This window comes from Phlebotomus papatasi, chromosome 3 (genome assembly GCF_024763615.1).
Source record: "Phlebotomus papatasi isolate M1 chromosome 3, Ppap_2.1, whole genome shotgun sequence".
NCBI lineage: Eukaryota > Metazoa > Arthropoda > Insecta > Diptera > Psychodidae > Phlebotomus > Phlebotomus papatasi.
In genome coordinates, this window is record NC_077224.1 from 34,578,636 (window position 1) to 34,601,630 (window position 22,995).

General features: G+C 32.6%; 2 protein-coding genes across 2 annotated transcripts in view; one reads left to right on the forward strand and one right to left on the reverse strand.

Annotated features, from left to right (window-relative positions):
- The window catches only part of LOC129805400 (phenoloxidase 2), a 10,667-nt gene extending 9,690 nt beyond the window's left edge, over positions 1–977 (reverse strand). The window contains exon 1 of the mRNA XM_055853284.1: positions 492–977. Within this exon, the coding sequence (XP_055709259.1) occupies positions 492–792 (301 nt within the window). The 5' untranslated portion in view covers positions 793–977. The remainder of the gene's footprint in view (positions 1–491) is intronic.
- LOC129805401 (tachykinin-like peptides receptor 86C) overlaps positions 1–22,231 on the forward strand; it is a 50,496-nt gene extending 28,265 nt beyond the window's left edge. The window contains exons 4-9 of the mRNA XM_055853285.1: positions 1,100–1,234; positions 13,579–13,659; positions 13,735–13,885; positions 13,949–14,285; positions 14,363–14,418; positions 18,465–22,231. Coding sequence (XP_055709260.1) covers positions 1,100–1,234; positions 13,579–13,659; positions 13,735–13,885; positions 13,949–14,285; positions 14,363–14,418; positions 18,465–18,671 — 967 coding nt within the window. The 3' untranslated portion in view covers positions 18,672–22,231. The remainder of the gene's footprint in view (positions 1–1,099; positions 1,235–13,578; positions 13,660–13,734; positions 13,886–13,948; positions 14,286–14,362; positions 14,419–18,464) is intronic.
- The last annotated feature ends 764 nt before the right edge of the window (positions 22,232–22,995 follow it).

Consider the following 22,995-nt stretch of genomic DNA (forward strand, 5'->3'; position numbering starts at 1 on the left):
CTTTTAACTCTAAAATAAATACAGATCAAAAAATTATGTTTTAACATTTTTCCCATTCATTTACACAGGCAGTGTCAATAAAAATCAAACTCAGAATGATAACTATAATTTTCAATGATCTTCATAATATCTTACAAGAAATCTAAGAAAAGTATTATTCTTATAAAGCTTTTTTTTTAATTTGTGCTTTAAAATTATTTTAAATGAATCTCAACTCTTCAGTATTTTGTTTGATAAGATAATCAATAAAAAAATCATTAAAATAAATTACCGACGGTCTAGTTGTAGGCAATAAAGTATATCATTAAATTGGTACGACAATTATCCCACTTGTGAAATATTATTGTACTCGATTAAAAGCTGTTTGAGTAAGCATAACAAAAAGAAATCCTGAGAATTCTTTTGACTCAATCACAGATAAATAAACCCTTTGTGGAAGGCTTGTCTGTAGAGATTTGTATGAAATACGAGAAAGAGTTTTGAATATTTACCCATGAAAATGTCGATTAAGCGTCCAGCAATATGACGATGGGCTGGGATGAAAAGAGAGAATTGCTCATGACGTCCGAGGGACATTGGAATCCTCAAGTCGGGTAGAGATATATTCTTCACAGGAATTCGATTCTCAGCAGCTTCGCCAAAGCGATTTTGCAGTTCATTGCCGATTGCCCGATAGCGATCCGGGAGGAAATTGTCTGGTACATCGAAGACAGTTTTCTGTTCTCCCTTCTCTACGAATACCGGCTCCTGGGGCCGGTCATAGAGCAACAGGAGATTCCTCTTGTCAGTCATATCTTCTACTTATTTGCACACAATTCACAGTTCACTGTCGGGGCCACTCGTGATTGGCACTACACAATGCACCAATTGTTATGAGCTCTGATTGAGCTTCTACTGGACATTTTATACAATGGGGACATGAGTCTTATCTCGCTTCTCTAATTTTTTCCCTTTCCACGTGTTAGCAGCTCGCCAGTAAATTTGGGCGAAAAACCACTATTCTGATTGTGGCATAGTGCTGTTGTCTGATACCCGGATGAACAGTAACCGCACAGTCAATTTAGTCTTTCCATTTCTCACTCTCTCCTTTCATTTGCAGATATATTGCCATCGTGAGACCCTTACGACACCGGACATCCCGAAAGAAAGCGAGAATATTTCTCCTGATTATTTGGGCGCTCAGTGGAATACTCGCTACACCGTGTCTTCTCTATTCTACAACCAAAACAAAAAGGTCAGAAACACTTGCTATATTGTATATCCCAAGAACATATTTTAGTGATAAATGTTATGGGAAATGGAATGGGGTTTTATCATCAGTGTACACAGCATGACCTCTTAGACTTATGCTCATTGATGCGTAAAGATCAATGAAGCTTGCATCTTCCATAAAATGTATTTTGTGAGAGACACCTTCAAAATCAAAAGTAATCACCTTTTCTGGATGCCAAGATATTGTTTAAAACAATAATTTGATTTAATAAAATATTATAAAATTCAAAAGCCGTCCAATAAGTCTATAATTTAATCGAGCAAAAATTCAAAAGAAAGTGTCACATTGAATTGATAACGACTACACGAATTAATATGGCAGTTTTATAACTTTTAAAGATAAGATGTTTAATATACAAAAGCATTTTTTCCACCAGTTGAGCATTATATATTTCACTCGTTTCTCTGAAAGAAAAATAGTTTTAACGCGATTTTTTAGGAAAAGTATTCTTAAATTAATCTCTCAAAACAAAGTGCATAAATATTTTCGCTCAAATTAAATTTACATTTTGATTTTATTTTTAAATATTATTTTAAAAATTTTCTTCACGTGTTAAAATTTAAGGAAAAACAATAGGTACCCATTCTCAACTAAAGAATTATAACGCATGATATTACAAGCTCATCTCAATTCAAAATTCAAATTTGATTACAATCAATCAAATAAGAAATTATTATTTTATTAATATAATATTGTTAAAATTAAACAACTTTTCAAGATCGATTTGAATTTTTAGTAAAATTAAATGGCTTCCTTAATTTTAAAAAGTATTAGAAAGACAAAATCGATTAAAAGAGCTTTATGGTGCCCATTTGAATTTTGGATAAAATGTAATTATTTTTTCATAACCAGTTCATAACCGGTTGAAATGAGTTCAGTCTTATCCGGGATTCGAAGGCCTTTCCAACAAACTCAAACTTGCTCCAATAGGTTGAGAAGGCAGCTCCATAAAGCTATTAAACCTTTATATTGAATAAAATGTTATTAAGCAGGATTCAAGGGTAGTACGATAGGGGAGACCGGGGAGACTTGGGACACTTTTTCATGTTTTGACTTTGAGACACTATTCCAAAAAACCACGATAGTGTATTACAATTTTATGCGGTCTATAGGATACTTAAGGGTATTGACTTTATAAAAAGTACTCCATAGAACTTGGAAAACAACTGAGTTTTCTTGGAGAAGATAAAACATTTAACTTGACGCTTTGTCCCAAACCTCCCCGATGTGGGGCAGTATAGGACGCAAAAGGTGATGTTTGGGACGCGTTTTTTCTCGCATCATTTGCATTACTGGAACACGTTAATTAATTTTAAATACCAGATTAAAAATATTTCTGTTAGAAATAAAAATATTTCATCTTTTATTTACACTTAGAAATTAATTGTGAAAAAACCGGTGAGCGTCGGAGATATAGGGCAGCTCAGAAAAACAACGATTCTTCCCCATGGGAAGAATCGTTGTTTTTCTGAGCTGCCCTATATCTCCGACGCTCACCGGTTTTTTCACAATACAAATATTCCGTCGGTAACCACATAAGAATGATTAGAAATTAATATCAATTTTATTTGTACAGTAGAGTCATTTATTGTCAATCAATTATTTAAAGTATTTTCTTCTTATTTTCCATCTACCTTTCTTTTCTTTTTTTATTCTAAATATTGCAATCATGATTATCAAATTCCTCACACGAGTGGATTTTTTTTGCAACTCTTAGTTTTGAACTCATTGATGGATTCCTGTTTGATTTTACGACAACTGCATTGTACCTGTTTTCTCATTATTTCTCTGAATTATCTCTCGCCTGGCCTTTCTGGAGAACTTGTTCGAGAAATTTTCGAAAAAAATAGTTTTTAACTAGATTGGGCAAAGATCGAATATCCTCTGAGAAGGATTCCCAAGACATTGATGGTTTAATTGTCCCTGTAGTTAGAGAAATCTGCTCCACTGCCAAACTTTGCACAAGAGGGAGATTTCCAGTAGGAACTGGGCGTTACTCTTCATTTTGACAATAAACAATTGCATACCACCTATAATCTTGTCGAAAATCAACGTCCCGTTCATCCCCTTTCAGGTGTCCCAAACATCCTCACGTGTAGTTTTGGTATTTAAAACCTTTATGTAAAAAACAAGAACGTATAATCTCTGAAACTTTTATAAAAATATGTTCCCAGATTACACTGCTACCTAATGAGATAAAAAAGTTTTGATTATATATCGCTGATATAAAATACAAAGAGGAAAACTGAGACGTCAAAATATACGATTTTTATCATTTTTTTTAAAAAATGTTCATAGAATTAAAACAATAAAACTGAGGATATCCATTCTTTTAGTCAAGATACATCTTAATATTGCCTACGATACAGTAATGGTTAAATCCCATTTATTTCAAAAATTAATTGAAAAAATCGCCTTGTCCCATACTACTCCTGTCCCAAACCTCCCCGGTCTCCCCTACTAATAATATGATGCTTATACTACCTCCAAACGATATCGAAAAATGAGAGAAAATCCCAAAAATCTTGCTTTATGGTGAGGGATGAAGGGATAAAGTATAAATGGAGGGAATTTTACCGATCCTTGATAAATGATTGAATCGATTTATGAGGGATCAACTGAAAATCAGGGATCTCAGTGGCGCAATAGGCAAGAGCATGGGCTCTTGGGCGGATAGATTCTCTGGCTTGACTCACATTTGTGAGTTCAAGTCCCGCCCGGTGGAAAGATCTGAATGTCTGATTTAGACAATTTTTCATATGACAATAATGTAATATAATGGACCGCCTTCGCTTGACAACTCAGGGAGTAAGGAAGAAGCATCCACATCACGGGAAGGCGCTCCTGAGCGGCCTACAATGGACTTAGCAGATTCTTCCAATACGGGATATAAAAATTATAAAATGATTACCTTCTAATACAATATCCCGGTACGATTAATAATAACTGAAAATCGCAAGTTGCTGTTCCCAACTGTATGGCCTCTCTATCTCTAATGAGATTTGAAATAAAATTTTATTTTTGTCAATAAACGACATTTTTAATTAAAAACAATTTTTATTTTTCAAAAAAACTAGTTCCAAAATTTTAACTTTTTAACTGTTCGTGTATTATGAAGTACTATATTCATACTATTCAACTAATAACAAAATGTTGTAAAATTTGTAATATTAAAAAAAATAAATGCCAAAGTAGAAGCTCTTTTTTCAGGTAATGCAGTACTCAATTTTACTGATCAACAATAAAAAAATAAAAATTTTTAAGAATGGCTGTTTTGAGAAAATAATTGTTTTTGATTTTACTGCTCGAACTCAAAGAGAGAGCAGTTATATAATCGACTTTTTTTTCAACTTCTCACTGTTTTGGAGCTTAAACGGTAAGAGATATCGACTTTCGGTCTTCGATGACCTTTCCTTAAATGACATTATCTCGTACCCAACCTCTTTACTTCCCCCCCCCTCCCCTTTTGTACGTTCCCTAACCCTTCAAAATAGGTCAAAAATGAGGGTTTTCCAATTTTGCAAAAAATTGGCCAAAGCTTTTTCAATAATTTTTGGATATGTTTTAGAGCTGGTCCAGGCAAACATTTCGCCCAAACATACCTATGACCGGAAAATTCGCCATTTTGAATTATTGAAGGTCAAAGTAAAATACTTTGGAAGGCTCATTTTTCTTTTCGGTTAAATTTGGATTTTTTAGAAAAGTATTGCAAATTAGAACCCGGCTGCATCGGTCTTCAGCGGTAATGAATCGGTTAAGAATCGATTTTTTGATTTTGAAATGCTTTTGTGATTTATGAATCAATTTGATCTCTATTGGATCAGTTATTCCAAAACATTATGCAAAAAGCTAATTCAAGGTGAGCTCTATCTCGTGAGTTCGAGCATTCTGCAAAGCTGGGACGCTTTGCCATCTCTTTCAAAAAAAAAATTCAAAACTCTCATGAAAATAATTTAACATATAATACAAAATTAAGTATATCGTATTAAAGAGAACTAAATTATCTTTCAAATAAAAGTAAAGTAAGAAAAAATCTAAACCCGTTCTTGATATAAAGCACTTTAAAATTTTATTCAAAATTTGCAAGTGAGGAAGCGTGAAATCCCATCTTTTGACACCATGTATCTGGAGCCAGGATTTTTTTTGGCAAAAAGAAAAAAATATATATATTACTAACAAAATTCAAAAACTTCTAAGACCATGGACAAACGATTTTCGTTTTTCTCGTCTGAATCGAGATGGATTGGCCCTTATTATAACCCTCTCTCTCTCTTTGGAGTTGGAGCAATAATAAAATATCAGAGGGGCAATTCACGAAATAGCCAGTCAAAATTGACTGGATGGCGAATATGGCGGAGACACATTTGGTGTGGCGAAAAGTGAAATAACCCTAATTAATGCATTTTTCAGTCTGTTTTTATTCGCCGAAAAGTAGGCAAAACGCAATTGGCAGGTAATTTATGGCGCGTATTTAAAATTGGGAGTCGTTATAATATTTTAAGAACTTGAAGAAGCATTCTAATTCTAATTCAAATATCAATATAATTTATATTTTGGTGTAGTTTGTTGAAGATTGAATGGTGTTACTTATATTGCTTCATATCCTTCATATCAAATAAAATAAATAAAGCAATATTGGTTTAGTGCAATTATTAATGTTTATATTTTAATTCATTTTTCCAAAATAACGTTGAGTTTGTTTTAAATTCTAAATACAATTTAAACTTTATATATTAGAATGTTAAAAAATTATTTGGGTATTAAAGATGTCGTCACATATATTTTCTAAGAATTATGATAAATGTTGTAAGTTTGTAAGGACCAATTACCTCTCGAGAGTCAGGAGTAGCATCAGAAAAATTGTATTTAATCTGATAATAAAAATTTTATTCATTTTGTACTTAAAAGTGGTAAATGGTACTTCAAACGTTGCAAATATAATTATATTTGATGCGTGTATTTATTGACACGTGGTGGTCTTGAGAAGGTTAATTTGATATCACAATTTTTTTTTAATATCATTGTAGAAGTCTTAGCTTGGTGAAATATTGTATGTAAAATTTAAAAATAAACAATATAAGACCTATAAAATCCCTAAATAGTAATTCCTTTAATCACTGAACTTTCCCAAAATCTATTTTTCAGAATGCATGAAGTATTTAACGTTTATAAAATTTTAAAATACAATATTTTATTATTATTGTTGTGTCTGGGTATCTTTACTTAAATGAAATAATGCAAATAAATGACTTTTTCGTAAGATTTTGGTAAAAAAATCGTACCCGCCGATCTCGAGCTGGCGGGTGAAATTGTCTGGGTACACCCAGAAATTTCAGCAGGTACAAGACCCAAAACCTTGTACACCCTCCATTTTTAGCGAGGAGACGCACCTTTTACCGGGTTGGCGAAATTCGCTTCACAGAAAACATGCAGTAACCAGTCAAAATTTTGACTGGTTAATTTCGTGAATTGCCCCTCAGGACTATGTTTGAAAAGCTTTTTAGCATTTTATATGAATTCCTTTAATTAAATACAATTTTAATTTGTAATTAGACAAGAACAAAGAGATCCAACACGCTATTTTATTTGTTTTATTCATAGGTATATTTGTTTAAGCCATTGTGAGATAAATATTTGCACGCACAAAAGAGCTTCTCTGGACGCTTTCTACCATTTAGGAAACAAATACATTTAAATTCAATATTATTTCACATAATTAGACCTGAGGTTAAAATACGAGTTTATGATATAAGTGCTTTCCTTTTTCTGCCAGAGGCACTCCTTTTGTTGCCGCACGTGTCAAGTGAAAATTACACTTTGTTCAACGACTTTTCTATGGAGAATGGGATTCCTTTGGAATGCCTTGAATATGTTTCCTTTTTCTCATGATTTATTTCCTTGTTGGTCGTGAATGAAGCGATAAAATTGTTATGTATTTCTGTACATCAATTAAATGGTGCTGAGATTCCTGTTGACCCAAAAGAGGGAAGGTCACCCCAAAATTGTGGGTGGAAATTAATGTTCAACAAGGAAAATAGGCCACAATGGTCACTCTCACTGATGTTATTAGTATTTTATGGCAATTGTGAACATTATATTTCATGCCTCCGAAAATATAGAATCCCGATAGCAATTTTCGTGTCTTGTCTATTTTATAGCTAGACCAACTAGACATTTTTTGTAAGCTTCTTTGATCAATTCTACCATTAGCATTTCACTAGAATTTATTAATAAATAATCCATGACTTATGCTCAGTATGGTAGAAGTCCTTCAAAAAATAAATTTATCTACCCGGAATAGTTAGGGAAGTCCTACAAAATATTATTTTACATGGGCCGAAAGCCATGGTAGAGAGGAAATGTAATATTAATCAAAAGTGTACATTAACGGCGCGAAATGGCACGGAAATGGAAGATAGTAACACTTTATATCTATATATGGAGAACCTATTTATAGAATTTACTGAAACAGCGCGATGTAAGATGGTCTATAACAATATATCTATGATACAACATATTTCATATTTCACAAAATTCACTCATCTCATATTTAACTCTCAAGCATTTGCATATGAATAAATAATGAAATGTAAACAGCTTTTCAGAGGTGTAAAGTGAAAAGTTCTTAGAAATCACGAAAGTCAAACATTAGCTACCTCTGCACATATACTTGACATAGATTTGATATTCCGAAATTCTAAAATTTGGTGAAATGAGTTAAAATGGTTAAAATCCATTTGCAGTGAAGTTTCAATTTAAAATTCAAGCAAAAACAAAGTTTTGATGGTTTTGATATAATCATCATTCTATAAACCTATTAATCAATAAATGTATCACATGTAAGGTAAAGTGCCCTCGAGTCGACCGGTTCCTCGACTCGACCGGTGGTCAATATTTCAATGTTTTAATGGTGAATTTCTATAAAATTGTCACTGATTCGTATTTATTTATGAAATAATTGACCTATTAATGTTAGATCATACGCCAAATATTAGTGCAAATAAATTGAATAAATAAATCTACCGGTCGAATTGAGGGCACTTTACCTTAATTATATTTGAAATTATTTTTTCAAATATAATACTTATTTTTTAATATATAGTGTGTAGGATTTAGATTTAGAAAATCAATTTTAATTATTTAAAATTACTTTAAAATCTATCATCGCCATCCTTCAATCAACTGTAAAGAAACATAGAATATAATTAATGGACATATTCATTGTTATAAATTACATGTACAATACAATGCAATCTTGTGCTACGAGAGATTAATATAATATTAGGAAATTGGAATTATTTCAGCTCATAAATTTGTTTCCGGTATACTGCTTATGTATAACTTCGTCTTGTTAACACCATCATTAAGATATTTAGGTTTTCTTCTACTTTATACACCATTTAAATCTAAATTCTAAAATCTGTGTCACCCATTAAACGTGAAAAAAAATCTAGGAAATTGATACAAATAATCAAAAGAGTAATTTATAAAGTTCGTACCGAATATCCTTCCTTACAGATAAAAAAAATATTTCGTATAATTGTTTATAAATTCTGAGGACTTACGAAATCCTCTTAAATCGTAAAACCCTACTAAATAGTTCGTAAAAATTTGTGCTAAGGTAAGGGAAGTATGTATCGGCCAGTTAAGAAAAATTCTCCATAATTCGCTTAAAATAAATGATCTAAACCAGTTTTTGACATTCTAAAATATGCCAATTGGAACTCCAGTATTACATTTATCTATATATCAACATTTGATTTCTTACTATTTAGAGAAATTAGTTAAAAAAATGGTAAAATTGCAATCATGCACTGCGCATATTGCATCGGCCATATAAAAGCAGATGAGGAAGATATCGGCCAGGAGTGTAGCAGGCATCGGCCGGAAAATAAAACCCAAGAAAAAATATCATAAATTTGAATATTTTTCTAATTGATTACGTTGTACTCGAAGAAACACTCTCTGACATCCACCCCTTACCAGAACCCAACCATCAGGACCACTTTTTAGCACTTTCCAGGGAAATTTTTGGTGAAGGTTGTCTGCATCTTCTCATTTTCACCATATTTTTGATCTAATCCTGGAGCTCGGACTTAAGGATAAGAAATCCAGTTTCGGCTTGATTCACGATCCTCCGGTTCACAAGCTTACGTAGTACAAGCTTACCAGTGATTTCCCTTTTGAATGCCTTCCGGAAAGTTTGTCATTCAGGATCATTCTGGTCACTCCATACTTTGCAGTCATTTTCAAGAAGATTCTCGTGCCGTCATGACATCCAGCACATTTTTCAATCTTTTCTCTGATATTGCAGTTTCTAAAAGACCTCCTTCAAGATGTTTAACTTTGATAAAATGCGGAATTCACACTGAGGAAATCCTTTTTCACAACAAAAACATTACCGACATAACTTCAACTGCACGCGAAAATGGCATCGAAATGCGATGAAAAATGGCCGGTGAGCTCTGTACTTGGAACAAAACGTACTTCCTCTCAATTAACAAATTAATTCTAATTATGCGTAGCGAGACAATTAAAAAGTGTTTTGATACTAAAAGTAGAATAATTGAGTAGTATTTTTTTATTCAGACATTTTCGTAAATAATTTAAATAAGGTATAATTCCTTATTTTGTGTCACTGAAATTCTAGTATAAAATCATAAGAATTTGAGAAATGGCTACTTTTTGATTAAGACTCTGACACAGTGATTCAATTAATTAGATGAATAATTATATTTTGTTAAAAAGTCGACGAAAAACTTAATTCAGAAGATCATATATGAACAAACTTAATATATTTTGTATTAGATAATTGGTAAAACGTAGTTAGTAATTTTTAAATATTCATTTTTATCTTGGTGGCCGATATCTTCTGCAAGCTGGCCGATACAAGGTACATGGCCGATATATACTTCTCTTACCTTATATCACATTGTTCGTAGCATGATCAATTGTTGAGAATTGTTTTTTTCTTTTGAAAACATTTGTTCGTAAATGTTGTAAAATGTTAAGTTGTTTGTATAACATACAAAAAATGTTCGTAAAATTTAGTCATTTGATCGCAAATTTTTGCTAGGCAAACAAATGCGAACAAATGTTTGTAAAAGAACAAAAGATGATCGTTAAGTGATTATGATACAAAGTTTGCGAAAAAATACAAAATTTTACGAACTTTTTAGTGAGTTATACGACTTAAGAGCATTTCATAAGTTCCCAGTAGGAATTCACAAAAATTTACGAAAATTTTTTTTGTATTTATTTTTATATTTTACTCTTTTTTAACGAAATTATAATTTTGATTTTAATCAACACAAAACCTAATCTTACATTGCTCAATGCCGATTAAAGAGGTCAAAATAAATATTGAAAATCTATAACTTCCTTGTTCACATATTAACTTAGGTTAAGAAAGTAAATCGTATCAAAAACTAAAAATTTCAATCATTTATAAAAGTAAAATTTTACAAAAAATTTTAGTTGTGGAATATTATAAATAAACAATGTTACAATTTTCGAGATATTTTAAATGGTTACTGTCCTCCATAAAAGACAGAAAGATTCAGATATTTTTAATAAATTGAAATATTTGTAAAACAATTTTTGTCAGTTACAAATAACTACTCTTTCAAGTTCAAAAATTTCCCACTTTTTACTGCTGGAACTCCACAAAGAGAGTAGTATAGTAGATTTTAAATCTGAAGTTTGTGGTTTTTTCTCTGTCTGTCTGTAAGCAACTCTATATAGACCAAACGGTCAAAGATAATGATTTGATATCCTCGGGGAGCCGCACCAGAAGTCGGCTTCCGTATCATTAATATGCATGATTTTCGTTTTTCCCCAGTCCTATGAAGACCATGTTTTTCTTCGGGATTGCTCGAAAACGTGTCGTACGATTATTCTCATTACTGAATATGTTTTAGAGCTTATCTAAGCGGATATTTTGTCTACATACGAAAATAACGTTGAATCAATCGTACACTGAGAGAAATCCGAAAAAGTTAAAATAACATTTCGGAAATGTTAATTTTATCCTGCAGTATTGATCCAAAATCGATGTAAATATTTCAGGTGTATTAGGGGTTAAAATTACCCTTTTTCATGTTAATTTTACCCTTAAAAAAGTGTAAAATTAACATTAAAAAATGTTGATATATTTTTACACCTAAAAAGTGTTAAAGTTATGAGGAAAAAAAGTTAATCGCACCCCCTTTTTTTCTCAGTGTAATAACGGTTTGTCAAAGTCAAAGGTTAAAAAGGCTCTAAAAGTGTATTTCTCAATCGAATGGTATCACGTTTGGGTTCGTTGGAAAGGTTTTGGAATTTCTGACACGACTAAACAAATTCTAATTAATGAACCGATATAGCTTATTTTTAGCCGAAAGTGAATAAATTGTACTACTCCTAAGCTATTTCGGGAAATCTCTTCAGTTATAGTCATTCGAGGAGAGTTGGAACAGTGGGAGAGATTAACTACTTCGCCTCCTGTCTGCACCCTGTGGACCCTATGCATGATCTCCACCTCATTTGGTCTATTTGTGCCCTTCAACATTCTAATGAAAACCCCCAAGTTACAGATTCCTACCTTTAAAATTGTACGAGAAAATTGAAATAGAATTTTTTGGATGTCTAAAAAATGGCCGAAAATTTTTATTTCGCCATAAGAATACGTGTATTTGGGGGTTGAGGAGAGATTGAACTTAATAGTTTTGGCAACACTTCCGGTGTGAATTTTGGTCAATGTTCTTCAAAATCTTTTCAAGTAAATCTTAGAAATTATTTTCCCTAAATTTCTGGTAAGACTGACTTGATACACTCAGCGAAATTGACATCGAAGTATATGAGCCACATATTCCACAAAATAAATCATTTAATACTGAAAAAATAAAATAAACTCCTATAAATTCAATGAAATAGTGTTCATGTCTAAAACCACTTCCCTCCTATTCTAAATTAACCCATTCAGTCAATGTACCAGAAATACTTGAAATAGAATGTTCATATTTTGGGATAAGTTTCTTACAGATTAATAGATGAATTTTTTGAAAAGAAAAAAAATTATCTATTATGGGGTCGCGGGGAGCCGCTGTCAAACACACGCCTTAACGGTCACTGAATTTAAATTCTTTACAGTAATTCATTACAAACTCTATTGATTCAGATAGAGTAACTATCCAAGAACATAAATTGACAATCAGAATTCAAATCAGAAAAGAGGATGAAGACTAATTTTAACAAATTTGACGGGATGTCGAATTTTCCGTCCGCCATTTTGAACAAAAATTTTGCTTGACCTTCCGCGAAGCAAGAAAACAATAACAAAATGTATTTTCATCTCTGTCGGACTATTTTTCCCAAGTAATTGAAGAACTAAAGTTATTTAAAATCCATTCCCGACAGCAATTCGGATAAAAATTGCACAGGAATAAATCATCTAAAATCACTCAATTTGCGTATGATGTATAATATCATGGTAAGGAATGGGTTATTAAAATAAACTATAAACATTTTGCTAAAATTAGGGGTGTTCCATTTCACCCTCACTTTTTTTGAGTGCCTCAAAATGCAACTTTTTTTAAATCCTATTTTTCGAAGTGACTATTTTCATCTAGGCCTTTCTAATATTGATATCTTGAATTTAGAGTCTTCAAATGATAAACCAGTGAGATTCGTCTTTGCCTCGCATTCAAAACGGATCCGCAATGTTGAATATAAAAAAGGTGTTGCATCTCTCCTCGAATGACTATATTTATATGTTGGCTCAAAACAGATGAGAACGAGCAAACGTTAAATGACACGAAAGTTCTATTGAGGTATAGCATTCATGTTACAAACTTCAGCATTTCAACATTATTGTACTCATTATACTAAATATCTTTTAATGTTAAAGAAACCCTTTTTAAACAGTTAAATTTATTTGAATACATATATATTTCTTTTGTATATCAGGAAAAAAACATTTCTCCTAAAATTAATTTCATTACATGGTTGCAAATTACACGGTTTTCTCAATTTTAAAGAGTTTTTCATAAAGTCAAGTCTTCTGAAAAAGAAAAAATATATCAACTTAAAAGTTTCTACAATTAAAGTAGAGCTGTTTTGTTAAAATTGTGGAATATTCCAAACATCTTCAGCAGACTCAGTCACTTTCAAAATAGCAATAAAGTCTTTCCAAGAAATCATCTGAATAGTATATAATCTAAAGCTCTAGGTATTCAATACACTTACATAGTTCTGCGTGCCATCTTCTACATTTTATATACATATGATGTCATATTCACGCAGTCTTTTTTTCTTCCCTTTAATAGATACTTCAATGGAAAAACTCGAACACAATGCTATATGGCGTGGCCTGATGGGACTTACCCCACATCGATGGCAGATTATATGTAAGTCTCGTTTGAGCTTGGAAACTGATTTGTATAATATTCAACTGCAAGTCACAGAGTTGATGTATTCTGCAGATACAATCTGGTATTTCTCATCCTCACCTACGGCATCCCAATGCTCATCATGATTGTGTGTTACTCTCTGATGGGCAAAGAGCTGTGGGGGAGTCGCTCCATTGGAGAACACACTGAACGTCAGTTGGAATCGATGAAATCCAAGAAGAAGGTAATATAAATTGTAACATTGACTTTCTATCGCATCCGTGATTTATGTACCATAAATTCTCAGGTCGTTCGAATGTTTATTATAATTGTGACAATATTTGCCATATGCTGGTTGCCCTATCATCTCTTCTTTGTGTACGCCTACCACAATAATCAAGTAACATCAACGAGTTACGTGCAGCAAATGTACCTTGCCTTCTACTGGCTGGCCATGTCAAATGCCATGGTAAACCCTCTCATCTACTATTGGATGAATGGGCGATTCAGAGTTTACTTCCAGGAGATTATATGCTATTGCTGCCTCCGCGTCTGGAAGGCACACAACAAAGGGGCTGGGGATAAAGTTCCTGGAATACTCAGCCGACGAAACTCACAGTCAGACTTTGCCCGTACGAAATCATGTGAGAAAATCCCTCTCAATTGTCAAGTGCCTCAATCTCGACTAATACTCCTCTCATCCTATTTCCATTGACTTCAGGTCGACCCAAACCTGTGTCTGTGCAGTGGCATCAAACAATGCCAGGAAACATTCGGGTAAGACGAGATAAGGATTCTGCAGAATGTTCGGAAATCCTCTGCATGTAGCCTGTATCGTACTTTTCGCAAAGATGATATCAGACACATTATAATGCTTTGTTGAATTTTATTTATTACAAAACATGGTTGCTTACGTCTACCTTGACATCTGACTTTGAAAATATATAAATGAAGAAGTAATTTTCCATTTCCTTGATTTTGAACTTTGGATAGAAGTTTCATATCTAAAAGACAGGAACAGAATATCACCCGGTGTGTGCTCAAAGTATTTTCTCAATCTTAGAGATTTTTCTTCCAAAAAAGGCTAGCATTCAATTTATGAAATCTCATGATACAAAACTAACACAGTCCTTTTTCTATTTGAAGAAATTACTCGATCCAGAGCATAAAAATACTTTTATTCTCAATTAAGCAATGGGTGGATGCACTTTTAGCACGAGTGACATTATTAGGGGATTCTGGGGCAAAACACCAATGCTTTAAGTTTTATTGCTCGAACTCCTCGAAAAGAGCAACACAAATAGATAATTCCCAGTTTTAATAATGCCCTCCATAAGTCAGCTAAAAGACTGTAAACATGATGCTCTTTTTTCGTACATGTATGAAATTACCATTTAATCATTTTTATAATAGTTTTTGATGGTCAAAAATATAAAATGCTTTGTAAGACGTATTTCTCAACTGATTTGGTCCAGTTTCATTTCAAAAAATAGGTCTTGGAATTCTGGACCAATTAAAACCAGTACATCTTTGTTGTGATCTGGTGATAAACCTGTTATCCTGTTATGCATCAATAACATTTTTGTTTTCGAGTAAAGCGGATCCCGGATTTAAATTCCAAGTTTTTGACATGAAGTTAGTCACAGTAGGGAATTGAGTTTTGTTTTGATTTTTTTACGTTTTAAGAGAATTTCGCCAGCTTTTCATTTCTGAAAAAAAATATTGAAAAAGGTTGTGTTTTGACTGAGAAAAGTGATAAAAATGAAGAACCTGCGCAAATTGATCGTGGACACGTACCTAAAGAATCCATAAACGAGCTATTCTGAAATCGGAAGGATCACAGGAAAGTGTCCATCCACGGTGCGAAGGGTTATATTACGCTTCAAGGAACGACGAGCCTTATGAGGGGAATAAAGAAGATGGTGCGAGATTTCGCGGAGAAACCGCTTGAATAAAAAAACCATAAAGTGGATTTGAATCACAATGAAATACCTTTTCAAGAAGTATAAATAGGGGAAATGTGCCAAATTTCGGCCAGCTTCATATTTCGGCCACTTTGAGTGTAATTTCGGCCATGGAAATAAATTAATTAAAATTATGTATGTTATCTTCGAATAGTCAATGAATTCATTTTGCTTTTAAATATTTATTCATTTTAGGATGTATTAACACAAAGACCGTTAAATTTTAGGTATAATTTGAATTTAAATTGAGTTGTAAAAACTAAAAAATGTAACAGATCGATTGTGTTTCTAGAAGTCTTGCGATTTGTGGTGAAGTGCAGAAGGTTTTCCTTCGGTGTTTTTCATGAAAATTGTTTAGTTTTCATTAAAGATTGTTTCTGTTTATGTTAATAGTGAATCAATCTTTAAATTTCGGGTGAAATTTCCCAGCTGGATCCTGTATTTCGCGTAAAAAAGTATATACTTTGTGAGCGTCTCTTCGGTGAGGTAGTTTTGCCTATTCCGGCCACATCTTTTGCTTTCCTAAATTTCTTATTCAATTTGTGTTTTTTTTCAATTTCTGAGTTCTACAATGGTCCAGATAAAAAAACCATTGCTTCTATAAAAAGATTATGTGGAAAAGGCATTGGAAGTGTTCAGGAATGGCAAATTGCTACGGGAATCTGCGCGTAAATTTAAGATGCTACTCTTCAGATCTTCAGGACAAATTACACGGAAGATCTCACGGCTTGTGGGTCATATAAACGTATTAAAATAAATATTAAACTCGTTCCGTTGGACGTTTTGAAATTTTCTATCCGTTGCTTCACAAAAGGTGGTCAGAAAAAAGGTGGCCGGTATTTCACACAAAGTGGCCGGAATACTACCCAAAGCAATGTCTATATTAATTATTAATTTTTCAATATTTTAGGAAATGATTTAAAAAAAAAAAAACAAAGATGGTAAACTAGTTTTCAAGGTTCCACACAACCTTCCCGAAAAGGAAGTAACAAAAAATATCAATATGAATTTAAAATAATGCATTTCAAACTTAGGACTTCGGTGCTTATATGCAACTATGCCGAAATTTGGCACACTTACCCTAGTATTTTTATAGTTTTTTAATGAGAGTTTTTTAATGGAATTTAAATCCGGGACACGCTATTAAATGTGTTTATCTTCCAATATTTTTTACCCCCTCAAAAAGCGTTGTTTTAGATACAAATATTTCAAAAATGACTTTTCGAACATAGCATCAAAAAAAATTTTTCAATAATTCAAAATGGCGGGTCTTCCGGTCACAAGTATTTTTGGACGAAATGTTTATCTGGAGTACCTCTAAAACATATCCAAAAATCATTAAAAAAAGCTATAGGGCAATTTTGAGAAAAGCCAAAAAAACGTGGTTTTTGGAGTGGTTGGAGAGAGGTTAAGGAAAAAAAGGAAAAAAGACCACCCGAAGTAATGTCCACTTATGGGGGGGGGGTCATCGAAGACCGGAAGTTAATATCATTTACCACTTATGCTCCAGAGCCGTGACAAGTTGGAAAAAAAAGCAGATTATAAATATAACTCCCCTCTCTTTGAGTTCGACCAGTAAAATAAAGAAATACTGTTCGTGAAGAAAACCAAGGCGTTATATTTGCATTTTAGATACGGTTTGAATTGAATTGAAGTAATATATGATCAGTTAAATTTTTTTTTTACTGAACAAAATGAAACAATTTACTAACCAGAAATATTTCGTCTTTTAGTAAATGGCACATTTTGCTTCAATATAATTCGATATATTATTTGGTGAAGCTGTAAGTTGGTAAATTTTAGGGCAAATTACTTAAATTTTCTATATGATTTAACCGCGTCTAACATTATAAGATCTATAATATTATGCAAAACACAAATCAGTGAAAATTTCGTAGAAATTATCTATAAAACGTTTAAAAAAAACTGGTTAAATTTTTCCACCGGCTGAGTTTAAGAACCGGCCGACTTAATGGCACTTTACCTTATATACTATGTTGAAATAACTTAAATCTTCTGGAAAAATACAATATCCATTTTTAAATATTTTAACTTAGGTTCAGTTGCACACTGAGAAAAAAAGAGGGTGCGATTAACTTTTTCCTCGTAACTTTAACACTTTTTAGCTGTAAAAATATATCAACATTTTTTAATGTTAATTTTACACCTTTTTAAGGGTAAAATTAACATGAAAAAGGGTTAATTTAACCCCTAATACACCTAAAAAGGGTAATATTTACACCGATTTCGGATCAATAATGCAGGCTACAATTAACATTTCTAGAATGTTATTTTAACTTTTTCGGATTTCTCTCAGTGCAGATTTTATGTTAAATTTGTGTCATAACTGATTTAAAATAGACTCTTGAACTGTGATATAAAGATGTCAATCTATAGTATATACATGTATCTATTACCATAGTCTTATGTTTTTAATCTAGCACTATATCTTATATTTTATACATAGTGAGAGAATTTTATATTTACTTTTAGTCTGTTCTTCATTCAAAGTTGGAATAGTTTTATCTCAATTGTGTCTGCAATTTCAGTATTATATCTATTTTGTGAAAAGTTTCTGATTCAGAACAGACATGTATAAAGCAAAAATATATTTTTCATTACTCAGATTTATTTAATTTTATTAAATAATTGCATGCACATACAGAATTATAGAAACTTTCTAAATTTAAATTTTATACTTGTTACATGCCGAAAAATCATAATTCTAACTTTCGCACTAATGGTCAATCACCACAGAAAATTTGCAATTTTCCGCAAATTAGAACTTACCACTTCTGGCGCGCTCTTTTAGTGGACGAAACATATAAATATGTAATGGATTTGCTATTGCATTTTCAGGTGAAGCACTTGAATCCTGATGGAAATGCGCAGGGTAGTCCTAAATTTAACTCTACTGCTACAACCCATATGGATGTTGCAATTCCAGGAGCAAATTACCACGATGGGTATCAGCGGGAAAATTGTATGTTGCAGCCCACCTGTGAACTTGCCCACTCTCTCAATGATGTTCAAGTGTATTCAAACGGTTGCTCAGAGTACTCCTGACATCCTCAGTATGACTGAAATTATCTGAACGGCAGTGGCCGAAGAAATATTGAAGATGTGGCTGAAAGCGACGAAGAAGAGGATTACAAAAAAGATGCTCTATGTGATGTGGATAGGTCTTCAATTTGCCTAAATACCTTTCCGAAGGCAACTGTGCCAAGTGATGCACCTAACAGTGTCTTTACCGCGCCTATGGCACCACAACGAACAACACCCTACAAAAGTACACTTGTTTAGCATCTGAAAACTAACATCCTAATGTCTTTATCTGTGATTGCGTGAGATTTTAATGTGGGTAAAATTGGTATAAAATGTCTTTGAAACCGTCTTTATAAAATATAAAGTTATTTTTATTGCTTTTGGACTGATCGACCTCATGTCCAGTTATTTGGATCTCAAATCCCTTATCTTATGCCCTAGACACACTTACGACTTAAGCCGAGAGACGATTTAGTGGAAAATGATGCTAAGCCGTCTCTCGGCTAATCCTCAAATCTGTCAACGCCCTTAACCTTTTCCTTAAAAAAACTGTTTAAAGAATATTCTCCACAATTTCCCTAAATTTTGTAAGTCTTATAATTTTGACCTTTAACTAGATATTTACATAAAATACTTAAGCCATAAAGAGTCATTGAGTAGCCCAGTAACTGTAATGCTATTTTTACTTATAACAGTTTTCACTATACGAGAAAAATGTTTTGTAAAATTGTTCGTAAATGTTTGTGAATTCTCACTGTGGACTTAAAAAATGCTCGTAAATTGTATAGGGGAAGGTTTTGCACCTTTGTAAGGTTGCAGCTTCGTAAAAATTGATTTTTTTCCAAGTTACTAAATGAATATCATCCATGGTCATATAGTCCAATAGCTAATCCAACAGCTCACATTTCCTGGAAAACTTGGGGCCTAGGCCTTTTTTCCTAGGTCCAAAAGGCAAAAATAAAAAATTAGCCTAAAATCGTAATTCTGATGTGTAATATATTATGCATTTTTCCACAGTTCAAGTGTCTTTTCGAAAAAACGACTATTCCAAGTTATAGAGGGTTTATTAGGGTTAATATATACCGTGAAAATCTTTTGCTTGAAGGGGATCGTTTTTGTGGGTGGAGGAAAATTCATAAAAATTTCCACCTTTACAGCTCAGGAAAATTGAATTTTGCAGATTCGTAAAAACATCTGTCAAAATTATTGACCACCGAATTTGAGAATTCCTCACTGTTTTGGGTCACACTGTGCACGCCGCTCGGGATATTTGACTCATCAGAGATTCCACTGAATAAATTCACAAGACAATTGGGATATTAAACAATTTTCACTAAAATCTCGAAGGAAAATACGCACTTCCCACTCAAAATGAGACTTCATCAGATGTTTTTTTTATTTCACTTCTGTCAAATTAAACATTAAGCCTAAATTTGCTTATGGTAGATGTGATTCTTTCATTGCCCATGCGGTGCGTTTTGAGAATTTTTCATCCAATTTCCTTTGTTTTTAAGTGGAATTTTTCACATTTTACTTTAAATTAATCACTGGTAATTCTAAGAATCACTGATGTTCAAAAAATGTTCTGTAAGACAGATTCGAGGCGTTAGAGAAAACACAAGGATTACAATAGGTGTGATTACTACTCTTTCTGATTTGTGCAGTGTTAAAACTAGACTGCTTGTGGTAGATGTGATTCTTTAATTGCCACTTCGATGTATTTTGAGTATTTCTCATTCAATTTTCCTTGTTTTAAAGTGAAACTTCCCACATTTCACTTTAAATTGGTGGCTGGTCATTTTTGAAATCAGTTACGTTCGAAATATGTTCTGTAAGACCAATTGGAAGTGTTAGAGAAAATCCGAGGATTACAATAGGTGTGATTATGAGAGAATCATACCTAACCAAGCTCTTAACTGACTGTCAGAAGCCAGGGAAAAATGGTTTTCCGAGTGTCAAAAAACATGTGTTAGGAAAATAGCTTATATTTGATTTTTAATGCGTGATACTTCCTATAAATGGTGAAAACAAGTAGATGAAAGCTCCATCTAAGTAGTGATGCCCAAATTTTTGTGTCCGTTGTAATGTTTTCGGGGAAAATGAGGCCTACAGAGGTGGGAAAAAGTGATACGAAGCTGAGTTAATCAGGTCACCTTCGTAAAAAATGCCGCTACATTTTCATTTTCCTGTAGAGAAAAATCCAAAGACTTCCAGGAATTTTGTGGGGCAGAATTATGAACCCAATAAGTAAGAGATTTTTTGACATAGTGATATAATTGGAATCAATTATATCACTATGTCAATGTGTGTCTATGTGTGGCATTCAGTAAAAAATCTTAAATCTTGGACTTCTTTTTTAATACGAACCTTCAAAACCTTCTCCTAGCCCACTCGTTCGTAAAAGTTTGCAATTTTTCACAAACACAAAGTTTTTGTTCGTTTACAAACATTTCTTCGCAAATACTCCTAAACACAGAAAAAATGTTCGTAAAATTTTGTCATTTGCTCGTAAATTTTTGCCAAACAAACAAAAATGTATGTACAAATGTTTTTAAAGGAACAAAAATGATCGTTAAGTGATCATCTTACGAACATTGTCAAAAAATATAAACTTTTACGAATTTTTAGTGGGTTATACAACGTACGAGCATTTCGTAAGTCCCCTCTAGGAATTCACATACATTTACGAAATATTTTTTTCTGTGTAGAAGTAATATAATACAAGCAAATTTTAAGAATAACATGGCGCTTTTACATCTTACTGAGAGACTACTATTAAAAAAAATAAGAAAAAATATTAGAACTTCAAATATTTTAAATACCGGAAACTAGTCCGCCGGAAAGTGTAAGAATCTGTCACTATTTGACCTGTAGCTAATAGCTGTAGGTAATGGCCAGATGAGTATGGGTGTTTGGGTACTTTATGCTAATTTTCCTCCTATGACTTTTACTTCAAAAGCTCAGAATCTGGAGACAAGGTCGACCAATCTAAAATCACTTATATTAGATACCGTTTATGCAGAAATGTTCAAAGAAGATTTTTATCAATTTTTAGTCAGATTTGTTAAACCATAAATCGGCCGAAAACTTGCAGCATTGTCCCACGTAATCACAGTTATATCCTTTGAGTCAACTTTTAGGTTTGTATTTGAAAGTTTAGGTGACAGAGAGTGACTTTCAGAGGAAGTGACTCTGAAGACACATGTTGCATTCACCAGATTTTTTCGCTGCCAGACTCAGGATAGTGTGACTAATTTAGTGCCACAGGAAATTACGAGTGACTCTCTAACAGAGTCATCACATACAGCTATTAATTGTGGCACTTGAGTGCAAAATTCCACAAACTGTAAAAGAGCTTTCCCTTAGCTAAAAAAGCGACAAAAAAATTCATGCATAAAATATCCTTACTGTTTTCTCTCTAGTTTACTTAAAGAGAAATATCTAAAAAGACTGGTTAGTTAAATTAGAATATGTAGTATAAAATGAGAAGAACCTTTCAATTGTAAACACTGATGAGAGCTCTATTGTAAGTTCAAAAGTTAAAAAAAAACGTATATATTAAAGATTATATGACAACGAAAGAATGTTTCATCATTTTCTCTATTTCCCTAATGGACTCTGTGCAAGTACACTAACCACATGAAAGGACGAGATAATGGGAAAGATTTAATACGTCAGAAAATTGTATGCATTACCCTGTTAAACTGTGTGAAAAGTGGAAAGATTTTTACCAGCACTAAAGTCGACAATATTCCTAATTTCCACTTATGCTGAAATGATGAAAAATCACCACATACAGAAAATTAGAAATTCTTATGTAAGTTATACCAATGTAAGCTACAGAATCTATCGCTAACATTGACTTTCATTTGGGAAACTATTCTGAGAAGAACAATGAACAGCCCTAAACTCATTGTTAAAATGCAATAAACGTTCTGGAAACAACTTTTCCCTCAGCAAGGGAAATGTCTGTCGAATGACTTCGGAAAACCGATTATTGGAAACTTTATGTCTTCTAAAAACTGATAATCTAAATTTGTAAAGCGTGTTGTGAATGATATTCAAGAACACTAGTGCAGTACATATAAATAACTCTATATAGTTTTATAACTAAAGTTTTCGGGTGGCTGAATCCAATCCAATCAGTTATATAAAAACAACTATTGGATTGCTCGTAGTCTTTGAAAGCTATATCAAGCTCATTTAAAACGAGATTTTTCAAATAAAGTCGACATATTGAAGTTTTTTTGTTGCTTTGAATTACTTTCCTTAATTTCCTTATTAGTTAGAAGTACTTAAGCATAATGCACACGTAATTCTATAACATATATATTTTAACATTATT